The sequence below is a fragment of the Amyelois transitella genome, chromosome 13 (assembly GCF_032362555.1).
Source record: "Amyelois transitella isolate CPQ chromosome 13, ilAmyTran1.1, whole genome shotgun sequence".
Taxonomy (NCBI): domain Eukaryota; kingdom Metazoa; phylum Arthropoda; class Insecta; order Lepidoptera; family Pyralidae; genus Amyelois; species Amyelois transitella.
The window spans coordinates 3144929-3159261 of record NC_083516.1 but is presented as its reverse complement, the minus strand read 5'-3'; the positions used below and the strand labels follow the sequence as shown (position 1 = coordinate 3159261).

The window sequence follows — 14333 nt, the reverse complement described above, 5'->3', positions numbered from 1 at the left end:
CTTTTTCGGTCTTCCTCTATTTTTAAACCTTTCACTTCCATATTTCAGACTCTTTATAGTAACGTGACCTTCCTCTCTTCTCATGATGTGCCAACCCAGTTTATTACAATTCATTTTTTCATTTATTGGCGCTACTTTCATACTTCCTCTTATATACATGTTACGTTTTTAATACATATATTTTATGGATCAATATATAAAAAATATTACTCCATAAAAAGTATGAAATTTATTGTAAATTAATTGATGTACAAATAATGAACAGCACATTCCTAAGCCTAGAAATACTATCAAAGCCTAATACAACAACAACAATTAGTACACTGCTCAGGTAATAGGAATTAATACGTTAAAAGGACACATTCATAGATATTATTTTATCTTTACGCAAAATACACAATATTTACAAAACATATTTCTTAAATTATTGAATACAGACAATAATAATAAATAAAGCCTATCCCTTAGTCGCCTTTTACGACATCCATGGGAAAGAGATGGAGTGGTCCTATTCTTTTTTGTAATAGTGCCGGGAACCACACGGCACAAGAATAGGACCACTCCATCTCTTTCCCATGGATGTCGTAAAAGGCGACTAAGGGATAGGCTTATAAACTTAGGATTCCTCTTTTAGGCGATGGGCTAGCAACCTGTCACTATTTGAATCTCGGTTCTATCATTAAGCCAAATAGCTGAACGTGGCCATTCAGTCTTTTCAAGACTGTTGGCTCTGTCTACCCCGCAAGGGATATAGACGTGATCATATGTATGTATGTATGTATGTATAATAAATAAACGGTTTTTTTGAGAATCCCTAAGAAATAGATTAGGTGCCTCTACCCTTTAAAAGCGAAGATGATTGATGATTCCGGGGATGTCCTGGTGTAAGGTCAGGTCAAGAGTACCCTAAACCTGAGCTTGCATGAAGAAAGTTATGAATGTGGATGAAGCGAAAGAAGTATGCAGAGATAGTGCATGAAGAATGATGTAGTCACTGCCTATCTTGAACATCATTTTTTTAATAAATAAGTGAATATGAGTCTCCTATTCTGAGTATTGTTTCTCTACACAGTATCTTTTGTTTATTTTTGTCATCACTCTCTCTCTTTTCCGTTGACAAGTTCGAAGTTCCTCTCTAGATGATGAGCTCTCTTCGCGCGGTACTCCATCAGCTCTATGGTGGTATACCCCGAGAAGCCCAGTAGTAATAAACCCAGGAGGACTTGGAGCCTGAAATTTATAAATAATATAAATGTAAGCAAATGAGCTTTCTTGTATTTTGATAGCTGCGTCTTCCATAAAGAACAAATCGTGGAAATAGCGAGTGGTATTTTAAAAAAATGTTCTGTGAATAATCCGGATAAAAAGTTCTATTTAATGAAATTGATATTCGGTGATAGAACACGTATATACGTACATATATACGTACTTTAGTTTGAGTGCATACCAATTTCCGTTAAAGAAATCTGCACATTCATGGAACTGGATGTATAACCATGATCCTATATGGATTACGTTCCTTTGCAAAAATTTCGGGGTCAGATAGGAGCAGCTTCATGTTAAACCTGACTTACACAATTGACCTTCATAGTCAGAGACCCTCCACCCTGCAAAGCAGTTTAGCCATTATGGTGTACTAGACATATACAGGGTGACATTTAAAACAACTGCATCCTTTTAAACATAGACTATACCCATACTTCTGAGCCGTTTGAGCCTATTTTTATTTAAATTAAACGTCATCATTTTCACATTTAAAAAACCCTCAAAAACTACGTCACACGCTTTATTAAAGACCAATACCACAAAAAGAAATTAAAATACTATAAAAAGATCATCATACCTGGTTCTCACACAGAGGTAAGGTGCAGTGGCATAAGAAAGCACGCTTCCCGTGGCTTCCCACAGCCTGAAGTTGGAATACGCCGCCTCCTCGTTACCGGGGAACAGAATTCCTGAAAGCGCTGAAATAGACGAAACTACATTAGTGTAGGTACTATTAACCGTTTGATTTTCCAGATTTTAAACTCTGGGATTTAGTAATTTCATCAAAATTGGTACATACACAAACATACATATCTATAGTCATATCTATATCTTAGCGGGGTTTACAGAGCCAACAGTCTAGGAAAAAATATAAGGCCACGTTCAGCTATATGGTTTAATGATGGAATTAAGGTTGTGAACCCATCGCCTGTAAGAAGAATTTAAAGTTTATAAGTTATTCCCTAGTGAGTGGTCCTATTCTATAGTGCCGGGAACCATACGGCATTAAATAATTTGTGTGTGATACCGAGAAGATTCTTAATTTTAAGATGTTTTACAAATAAATGATAAATTATTGGTTCGTATTCCACTATAAAGAGTTATGAATGTGGATGAAGCGAATGAAGTATGCAGGTATTGTAATTAGGTAGTGGATAGATCTTTAGACCCCTCTGGCAAAGAGGTGTGACTTAAAGTATGTATGTATTTAATTAACTAAACTATTTACCCACCATTGACTTGCACAAGCCACACGGCATCAGCTGTGCCCCACACGGCTGCGAGGAAGTAGAACACCATCCATTGTCCAGGGTCTGGTCTCCAGAGCAGGAGCGCGGTCAGCAGGCACAGGTTGAGGATCTATTGACACAATAATCTATTCTAATATAATAAAGCTGAAGAGATTGTTTGTTTTTTTGAACGCGCTAATCTCAGGAACTTGTGGTTCGAATTGAAAAATTATTTTTGCGTTGAATAGACCATTTATCGAGGATGACTTTAGGCTATATAACATCACGCTGCAACTATAAGGTGCAAGGAAATAATGGAAAATACGTGAAAAAAATGGGGAAAATTATTCATCCTTCAAGGGCTTCAATAATGCCCAAAATAACTATTCCACGCGGACGAAGTTGCGGGCACAGCTAGTAAGAAATAATAGAGCTGGAGTATAATAATGCTGCGAGTTCCAAAGTTTATTCCGCCGCTTCTTTTACGTCACGACAATATCCCTTGATGGATACTACATGCTTGCTAGACAGAGCCAACAGTCCTAAAAGACTGATAGACCACGTTCAGCTGTTTGGCTTAATGATAGGATTTAGGGACAGGTCGCTAGCGCACCGCTTAAAAGGAGAATCCCAAGTTTAAAAGCCTATCCTTTACGATATCCATGGGAAAGAGATGGAGTGGTCCTATTCGTTTTTAGCCTGTTTGTGCCGGGAACCACATGGCACTTGGAAGCGGTAGCTTTAATAATAGGTATGTCAGAAGTCATTAAGTGAAACCTTGTATTCTATTTCAAAAATAAATCTATTTCTTTTTCGTGTTATCCCGGTCTAATCCTCAAAATATGATGAAACCTTAGTAGATCCGTTTTATTTTAATTATTTTCTAATTCATTCTGATCTATAGAAAATTTTTCAGAATGGATCACATCAGAGAAAAGAGAAAATAATAATGAAGATAAGATCCGTTTGGGAGATCAGACCGGAATAACTCTCTTTTTCTATTTCACATGTTTGAATATTACCGCGGCCATCTAATAACTGTAGTCTGAGTTGAGAGCCTGTATTTCTATAATTTGATTTCTTACTAATACTCGTTAAAACAACGTAGAAAACCAGCAGGCAAGTGAACCTGTAACCATAATCCAATGAAAGTTAGGTTCCCTTGCAAATTTGCGGAGGTTAGACGGGAGCCTACCTTTGAGAACTTACCTGGCAAAACTTGACTTCCAATCCAGATCATAGTCATAGGGTGACTCGAGCCTAAATGATAAATTAATAATTATTATTGATAATAAAAGTTGACTCACCAGCGCGGTGAGCATGACCGGGTAGCGTCCAGTCAGCTTCACTATTGCTCCTGCGACGGGAGCTGCTAAAGCATTGAACACACCGAAGCAGATCATCACATAACCGATGTTGTGGATGCCGTACGCGCAGCCTACGAACGCCTGAAAGATATAATATATATTTATATAGGTACATATAGTTACATCTATATCCCTTGCGGGGTAGACAGAGCCAACAGTCTCGAAAATACTGAAGGGCCACGTTCAGTTGTATGGCTTTATGATGGAATTGAGATTCAAATAGAACATTGCCTAAGAGAGGAATCCCAAGTTTATAAACCTATCCCTTAATCGCCTTAGTTCCGGAAACCACACGACACTAAAAAAAAAAACAAAAGTAATATTAGGTAATTTGAGAAACAAAATACCCCCTACCCTGAAAAAAAAAGTTGGTTATGTCAAAGCAGACAAACAAGCGCCTGTCGGTATAAAATAAAGTTGTGGCAGCACTACAACATTCATATAATGTTTGAAGACTGATTGTTTTTCCTATTCATTTAGAATTAAATTTTGAAGAAATAACAAAGAAACTATGATACAAATATTTATTTCCTTAAGTTTAATTTAAAGAAAAACCGTTATTTTAGTAGATATCTAAATTTCCTTATAATATTTCTTACTTGCGTAAAATCAGCGGCCATGAAAGCCTGTTCAGCGCCGATATAACCAATGACAGGCAGCAGCAGCAGTTGGTACTTGTGCCGCAGCTGCCGAAGGGTCACCGCCAGGAGACGGATCCCTGACTTCCCGTCGATGGCTGTGCGGCGACCTGATGTGTACCTGATGGTCGGCAGAAAGGAATCTAAGTAATTGTCGTATTGTCAGGTGAGAAGAACATGGTGTGCCGTGTGGTTCCCGGCACCAATACAAAAAAGAGTAGGACCACTCCATCTCTTCCCATGGATGTCGTAAAAGGCGACTAAGCTTACAAACTTGGAATTCTTTTAATGGTGATGGGCTAGCAACCTGTCACTATTTGAATCTCAATTTTATCTTAAAGCCAAATAGCTGAACGTGGCCTATCAGTCTTTGCAAGACTGTTGGCTCTGTCTATCCCTCAAGGGATATAGACGTGAATAATCACGTCTATGTCATACATACATATAAATGTATGTATGTAGAAGAACATGGTGAATAAACCTGCATGTTACTTTCCTCTTCTTGGCGAAAAATGAGGTCAAGAGTGCCCTTACCAAGAAGCTTGCATGAAGAAAGTTATAAAAAAAATAAGAAAGGATACATAGATAGAGCCAAAATATGTGTGCAGTAACATAACGTAGTCTAAATGCCATATTACACATTTTTAGATCGCTTGACGCAGGCAACAAAGCATCCGTTTGAACTACTAGCTTGTACATATATTAAGGACGTCTTGGATATGGTCAAGAGTTATTTAACCTTAAAACTTTGATAAAACGAAAGAAGTATGTAAGCAGCAATCCTAGCAAAAAAAGACGTTTTCTCCGTCACCCCTCCGGGTAAGAGGCGGGATTTTATTAATGTATGTATATATAACAATACCTTTTCAATGAGTCTACTCCAACCGCCACAAGTATCACAGCAAAAGCCATACAAGCCAAATAAGCGCCCGATATCACTTGGATCTTCAACGGAGAAGGTGGCTTCAGGTTTGCATTATCCTGAAAATTTAACCTCAGTTATCATTTTGTTCCGTTATATTCACCACGCAGAGGCTATTAATGTTTCAAAGTTCTAGTGCTTCAAACCGAAGCATTTGTAAGACAGATTGGTTTAAAGCAGGTACCTACGCGAATTAAAATGACTACGGCGACAATTTATCCACTAAATACCTCATCCGTGGGTAAAATATATATAATCTTTGTAAAATATTTTCAGCCAAAGAATAAAAGGCCACGTTCGACTGGATGTGTTAATGATGGAATTGAGATTCAGTTTAAGAGTTTTGAAATTGAGATCCAGATTTCCAAGTACCTATACTAGCCTTCCCTTGACTGACTTTTTCAATCTGCACAGAAAGAGCTTTGGCACGCACCATTTTTTTTCTTCGCTACCAGGCTAGCCTGTAAGCTTGCCTATTCCCTCAGTCACGACATCCACCAATCACATCAATGCGAAAGTCAGTAAATCAAAATGCATACTTACATGTGAAGAACTGCCACTACAGAAGTTGACGCCACAGCTCTCCCCCAAGTCCGTTGCAGTTGAATTAAGAAAAAGAGTCATGTTGTCTGGTGAATATGACAGAGTCTCGTTCAATGTGGGGGCTACATCGCCGAGAGACGATGACAATACTGAAAACGACGTTGAAATTGATAAGTATCAATCTTTTCACCTAAATATACAAAAGACTAACATATCAAGACAGCCCAAACCCCTTGATCTAGAGATTTCAAATTTGGCTTGAAGGTTCCTTGTGTAGTTTTTTACTTATAGACTTCGTTCCCGTGGAAATTTTCAGAAATAGCCTATGTAACATCTAAGGGATTAGGTGCCTTCACTTTTACCTTAGTTAATAGATATTAATGTGGGTTTTCTGTAATATACGAATCATGCCGTGTGGTTTCCGGCACTTTGGAATAGGACCACTCCATATCTATGTCATGGATGTCGTAAAAGTCACGGAAGGCTAATAAACTTGGGATTCTTCTTGTAGGCGATGGGCTAGCAACTTGTCGCTATTTCAATCTCGATTTATATAGTATCCTTTTCCTCACATTCTATAAAAACCATTGATTTGTGCTAACTATCTGAGCTACTTTGTTGTTTTTGTTTTAATGTCTTGTTGTTTGAGTTCTTGTTCTGTTAATGACTCATTTTACATGATCATGCTGTGTACACTAAAGTTGAACATTTTACTTGTTCATTATATATACATTTCCTAAGGATAATAATGCAATTATCTGTCTGTATGTGTACCTTAATAAATAAAATAAAAAAAAATCATCACTTAGCCATACAGCTTAACGTGGCCTTTCAGTATTTTGAAAACTATTGTCTCTGTCTACCCCGCTAGGGATATAAATGTGACAATGTGTATGTACCTACGAGTTTAAAATATTTTAAGGTTACAATCAATTGATCAAGCCACGATTAATATCTTGTAGTATCAGGAAGTTACCTATTAAAATGTCGTGCATATAAATGAATAAATTAAATATCTATGAGTCTTTTGAATTGAAAACTAGTTTAGTACATAACATATACTAGATTAAGCTCGCAGTACCCCTCGCGCAAACCCAAAAATAACGGTTATGGAATTTTGGTAAATCCTCTATTTTTCGTTATCTCCAAAGAAAATATATATAAAATTTCAGTTTTATACGCTCAGTAGTTTTGACTTTAAGTATGTTGACTTCAATAGTAACTGCGTTGCGTTTATAAATATTATAGATTAATTAATTAGATGACCCGTTATATTTCGTATCGCCTCACTATACTTATAAACGAAAAAGAAACTGTACTAACGAAATACCCTCTCTTTGTAAAAAATATAAGAACTTGGGAAAAATGAGAGAGAAATTATGAGAACTTGGGAGGGTATAAAAAATATTCAACAATGAGGTTTATTTATAGGCAAGGTTTGATTCAGGTATTTTTTAAGATCTGTCTACCACTGCCCTGTACCGGTACCATATTATTACCGATATTAGAACCCTGCGAATTGACTTTCGCGAACGAAGTATAAAATAAATAAATATAGAAATACTAGCAGTTCCGGCAAACTATGTTTTGCATTTTGTGGGTATGAAAAACAAAATTTCATGAGAATCGGTCAAGCCGTTTCGAAAGAGTACGGAGACAAACATTGTGACACGAGAATTTTATATATAATATTAAAATACAACCGGTATTTGTACCAAGGTCAACATTGCAAAGTTCCACCCACTCACTATAAAACACCTTGACCGTGAAATGACACGTTTTACTTAATTTTGTCCTAGTTGGTACCAGCGACTTCATTTACGTGGAAAAAGGATGGCCTGTATTCCCTCTAAAGCCTAATCTATCAAAATTATCTTTATCAAAATAAAATATTTGAGAATAAAAATAAATAAGGTACTTTCTTGATAAAATTTTGATTACACTATACACCTGACCTATATTAAATAAAAGAAAAATGAAAATAATGAAAGGTAAAATTTTCTATGTTTTGAATTCAACAATGGCCATACATTTTATTTTTTCGAAAATCAAGAGTATATTGGTTAGTTGAAAAATAAGTTCATATGAATTTCAATGCAACCCAATCAATTAATACAGTAAGTAATAAAAGTACAATTTTTATAATAATCTGAAGAAAAATTTCAATTCACTATAGTCTAAATTTAACTAATAATATTTATTTCCTCATGGTCCTTCAAACGCAACCAAAGTGAGGCAACTTCTCATAAATAATGATTCTTCAACACCTTGGACAACTTTCAGCACACGAAATAAAAACATATCTCATGAACCGCTGTTTTATAATTTTAACTGCTGTGATCTCGTTAATCATAATTTAATTTCCATCTTCTTTCATTCCAGCTAGAAGCGGCTTTCAACTCTTTGATTGCACATGATTTTTTTACTCCGGGATGACTTTTTATATTTTACATGGCAAAGGAATTTACCCAATACTGGGAGAGCATAAGCTTGTCGTATTTTTATTTTCGTTCCGTTAGATTTCCACAGTTCGATCCGTTTTCAATTAGGTACTAGATAGTGAAAGAGGCCTAAATTAGAAAACATGCCATAAAATAACATCATCAGTAAATTAAACGCGAGCTACAATAAATATGTGATGATGAACCAACCTTTACTCTCAGTCAACTCGACTGACTCCACTCAGGTAATTAATTCAAATATTGGTACAAGGTATTCATCATTAGGCATGTTTGGTGAAAAGTCTTATGAAGGTAGACAGTAAAATCAGATAAATCATGTTATGTTTATCAAGGCATGCAACAATTTCACGATAGGTAGATATATAGGTATATAGAAAACAGCGTAGAATTCAAATATGCATATGAAAAATATACAAAAACAAATTTACATTATAGCGTAAACGAAGCCAAATTAAATGCGGAATTGTACATCAAAAGAGATGCGTATGCGCAGAGTGCAAGATGGTGATAGATATTCCAGGGTAGTAGCGTTTTTATGGTGGAAGGTAGGGTATATAACGCAGCCGCACGTTACGTAAGTGTGACGTTAGGGTAAATGCAGACTTGGCCGCGTCATATAAACATAACTAGCTAAAAAAATTGTTGTTTTTCAAAATCGAAAGTGTTGCCATTGTTTACTTAAGATTTAATTCAAGGAAAATTATTAGGTAATATTTATTTCTGGCAAGATCTAAGTTACGTCTGTTTTTCACACGTATCATGAAGTGTAGTTTAACTTACTAGCAGAGGATATAAGGTTTCCCCATATCTGTGCCATCTGGTAGAACATGAAGAAGAGCCCGAAGAATCTCACCACCAGCACATCCACGGGAACCCCCGACAGCTTGGCATACGGCTCCGCTACCTGCACAAAGAGAAAATATTAAAATAAGTTCCGGAGATAAGCGTGACAAACATACCGATGTTAACAGACATAGGTTAATAACATCATTGACTTCGAAACAGAGAAACGAATCTTGTCATTTCTATAGCACTTATATCAACCCGACAGTTGATACAATAAACTGAAATTAATAGTCGTAATATGGAAAAACGTTAGAACTAGCCATTTTTTATCAAGCGAAATGTTAAATCCTGATCCCAACTAATATTATAAATGCGAAAGTGAATTTTTGTTGTTCAAGTTCTAACGTTTTTCCATATTACGACTATTAATTTCAGTTTATTTAGGTATCTACTGTACCAATATTCTTGAAATTTTACGTTTATTATCATCAAGAGTCTAAGGAAGGATATAAGGATCCTTTCATCCTGATAAAAACTAAAGTACCCGTGGGATTTATGGTAAGAATATGTATAATATTTTTGCCCACTTTTCCTACTATTTTATCAAATGAATTGTATTTATTTATTTGAACAAAATTGAAAATATATCTGCTACAGGGTGAAAAAAACCTTACAATTTGGTATATGAATACACACTGACATCACTAAGCATTTACAATTTTACATGTAGATATGTTCTTCTATTTACTATACAGAGAATACCTACATTATTTCATGCAATGCTGCTCAAAGAAACATATTGCATTATTAACTGTAATGATGTCATATTGGTATTTCTCGCTACACATTAAATCACCAAAATATTGCAGTTTCCTCTATATATCTATATTCACTCACCACAGACAAGTACGTACACTTGGCACACCACAGAGGTCCCCCTCCGAAGCCGACCATCATGCCTGCGGGGACCAGGGTGTACAGACGCGGGTAGAACTGGGCGGCTATGAACGGCATGTAAGCTACGAAGGAAACCGCCACGGCCCATTTGCAACCCAGCCATCTGTGAAATAGAACATATATTTAGCTGTAAAAAAAACTATTTTTTTTTTTAATTTATATTGGCCACCTCAACTATTCATGTAAACAAACCTATAAAAAATTAATAATGATTGTGTTTTACCTCAGATGATATTTTTACTCGACTGCTACGGAGGGTAATATGTTTCAAGTGTATTTCTCCCTTTCAAATTATCTCTTTACTCAAGTCTCGAACTTAGTTCAAACCTACCTCGTTCTATATGCATTGCCCTTATAAATTTATTTACAAAAATTAACCAAGTCAGTTTTACTGTATTCACCAATCCACTCTTTATTATGTCAGTCAGTCAAAGAATTAGTAGGGAAAGGAACATAAGGTGTTTCATACTTTACACGCGGACGAAAGCTAATAAGACAAACTTACTTGATAACCACAGCTGGTAGCAGGATATTGGACAGTATCAAGGAGAAGTATATTGCCGCCAACGTGAAGGTCCCTGCGCCCGCCTCGCTGTTGACCGAACTCTGAAGGTTGGCAGCCCCGTGGAAGGCGGTGAAGTGGACCATGAACGCGAACCCCAGGACGAAGATGTTGCGGTTGATGCGCCATCTCTCGTTCGTGCCGAAGACCACGTCGTCTGCCATGTTGAGTTACTGCGAAAAATGTTAGAATATCTTTGGGAATCAAAAGCAAAGCTGATAAACTTTGAATTCTTCTTTAAAGCGATGGACTAGCAACCTGTCATTATTTGAATCTCAATTCCATCATCACGCAATACAGCTTAAGGCGGTCTTACAGTCTTTCCAAGACTATTAACCCTGTCCACCCCGTAAAGGATAAAAACGTGAATAAATATACTTGTATGAAAGACCTTTTGCCCAAGTTTTTTATCACAAAATTGTCAATACCGTCACCATTATTTTAGGCTATTTTATTTCTAACAAACTATTATTTTATTTAGCAAACTATATTTGAATCGCAATTTCATCATTACGCAATTCAGCTAAATGACGCCTTTTAGATTTTTTTTTACTCTTGGCTCTGTCTATCCCATAAAGGAGAAGGATGTGATTATAAGTTTATACACTTATTACTGATATTTATTGTTATAGCCCCAAGGTACGGATTTAAGGCAGATTGGATCAAAATAATAATCAGATGTCTCAGCTGTCGCAGAAATGCAAACTGTAACATTCCCTTCTCCTAGTTTACATTCAAGGGTACCGGTCGAAACTGGATATTATCAGTTAGGGCCGATTCGTTCCGGTCCAACGTATTGTCAGGGCAGTAAGCAATATCTGTATCTACCAAAACAAAACCAGAGGACGGAAACGTGAAAGGCGGAAATGGCGGAATTGAGATCTGTAAACTTCATTGCTACAATTATTTTTAGATTACATATTAAATTAGTTTACCGAAGCTTCCGACAGAGTGGAATATTAAACATTTCTTATCTATCCGAGAACGTCGTATGGGGCGACTAGAACATTTTTCGCATTCGGTTTGGGCATTATTTTTGGTATTGGTAGGTATACTAATGCTCAGGATCATGGTTACAGACAAATATAAGGACGCAACCAAAAAAAATTTCAACGCCAAAAGAATAATAATAGTCAATTTTCGTCATACGTCAGCAGAATTGTGTTGTACCTAAATAAAACTAATAGACACTAAACATAAATACTCAATATATATAAACAAACCTATGGCTTGATTGAGCAATGTCAGAACAGGAGTGTAGCAAACAATGTGCGTAAAGTATTTATAATTATCGATAATTGGCGCGTGAGTGGCCCCGACCCTCGGAGATCGATGATCGTTTAGCGACTTCGTGCAACTGCCCCAAATGCATTGCTGGCATTGGCAGTAGAACATAGGTATAAAGACGACCTCGATGACGCAATGGAACGGATGCACGCACGCGCATCCGATTGGTTCCCGAATAGTCCTTATGTGACCACGATTCAAGTACGAATGATTATACTCCTGCCGTTAGTACCAGTCGCGTCCTCTCCTCTGTAGAGCCCGAGGTAAGCCCATGACCTCGATTCGGAATTGGGTAAGTAAAGATTTTACACGAAGCGACTCCTGTGTCAACCTCACCAACTTTGCAGTGGAACCTAAGCCATTTGGGATCATGATTAAATATCCAGTTGTCTGAATGTACCAGTTTCCTCACAATGTTTTCGATCATCGTAAAAGCATTGGTTTGCAATCAAACTTAACTTCTACCGTGGTAGGATTTGAACCTGTGCGTTATGTTATATTTATTCTTGCTCCTTAATCGTTCGACTATCGACGACTCACCATGATCCAAGAGCAGATTAAGGGTATTCACACATAACGACTTACCACCGACATGGTAGACAGTAAATTATCCAGACAGACAAACAGACAGATAAGAAAATAAAAAAATATATATTTTTGCTTTCTATTATTTATTCTAAGTGTGTGTGTGATAGAGGGACTATCCTATCCAGTCAAAACTACTAAATGTACAGACAAAATATTTTTACTGTTTTATTATATAAATAGATTAGGCTTAGTCTAGTGAGAAAATAATATATAATATAAGTTATTACTCGTATTTAAACGACCTTTTACGACACCTGTTGCCCTGCCCACTATCACAGTCACTGATGATGGCAGAATAGTATAGTGGTAAAATAAGTTTATCGTTGGAAGGATGTCGACACGCCAAGAGGAAGATATCCAGAGCCCAATCCAGGGTTATTCACATCATGGCTCAATCAAAAAAAAATTGTAAAAATAACGGTGGATTCAGCAGTTTTGTCGCCAGTGACAAAAGTCACTCAATCCGGTATTACTCATTCTCCTACACCCATGATTGCCTTCGAACATTGAACCATCATAACCCACTATTAAATGACATGAACAGACAAGTAAATAGGAACTTACTGTGTAATGTTAAAAAATTATGGTTACCTACTTTGAATTCCCGCCAAAAAGTTAACTCACTTTAATAGGGCATAATTTTCGTATTCTGTGGCATGAACCAAAGTAATTCAATAATGTGTCGTCGTCTAGCAGCCTGCAGTTAGCAAAAGCAGTTGTAAAACTGATCAAATCAGATGACAAGGCTATGGTGAGTGGTGATTGTGATTACCTACCACCAGTTCGTGAGGACAATTTTTATTATAAATGACTTATTATAATAATAAATAATAAAATCTTAATTCACATCAAACATGGTTACATCAGACATTTTGACATGAACATACAAATAAGTGGCCTTTCAGTCTTTTCATGACTGTTGGCTCCGTCTACCACGTATATACACGTATAGTTCGATACATATCAGATATCAGACAAAAAGATAAAATCAATTTAAAGCTATTAATTTGCACTTCGAATTTACCAATCGAAATTAATAACACATTTTCGTTGGACACTTGTTAAATTATGTAACAAAAGTATATTTTTATTTCAAAGTAATAAAACTATAGTCCTGTTAAAGTGTTTTTGGGTTCCAGTCCTGATCATAGTGTTAAGTTTATATTAATTTTGACTATGTCATCGATTGCAACCTGTTGTGTATACAAAGTTAAATAAATAAATAAAAGAAAGAATAAAATTATTCACCTACCGCTTTCACTTTAAAAAAAATCTCAATCCAATTTCACAGATCACTCATATATGTATTTATGTATGTAGGTACCATACAGGTACATAATAACATTCATTTATTTTTTAAACTTCGAACAATACGATTGTTAGGCCACATCCAGCCAGTGACTGTATGAACGAACTATTAAATAGCAAAGACTTCGAAGGCGTTGTGGGCACAACAGAGCCTGCGGCATGTGTCCATTGTCGATTCCGAACTGTTTAAAAATAATTTTATATTTATTGATATTACTGCTCATATTACTGCTCAGCATCGAGAATCGCATCAAAGTCATTGTCTGGAAAAAAGATTTTGAATAAAAAATTTATACCAAACAAAATGCGAACAGCCATAGTCGATGCGTGTGATATTAACTTCTTAAAAATGTAATTAACGAAAGTCCACCAAACACATACATTCCATGCGATTATTTTGACATCACTTTTACATATA

General features: G+C 36.2%; 1 protein-coding gene across 2 annotated transcripts; it reads right to left on the bottom strand.

Annotated features, from left to right (window-relative positions):
* Positions 1 to 589: 589 nt before the first annotated feature.
* Positions 590 to 14013, bottom strand: LOC106138283 (UNC93-like protein). Of its 2 annotated transcripts, none has more exons than XM_060947258.1 (11): positions 13860 to 14013; positions 10676 to 10905; positions 10111 to 10273; positions 9208 to 9331; positions 5966 to 6114; positions 5363 to 5481; positions 4462 to 4621; positions 3803 to 3943; positions 2499 to 2625; positions 1844 to 1964; positions 590 to 1230 (listed from the first exon to the last, which is right to left on the bottom strand). In XM_060947258.1, exons 2-11 carry the CDS (start codon positions 10894 to 10896, stop codon positions 1095 to 1097), a joined length of 1461 nt encoding a protein of 486 aa, XP_060803241.1. In that variant the 5' UTR covers positions 10897 to 10905; positions 13860 to 14013; the 3' UTR covers positions 590 to 1094. The 2 variants fall into 2 exon arrangements, with proteins under 2 accessions (XP_060803241.1, XP_060803242.1); XM_060947259.1 differs by lacking the exon at positions 13860 to 14013 and adding an exon at positions 13203 to 13498.
* Positions 14014 to 14333: the final 320 nt, after the last annotated feature.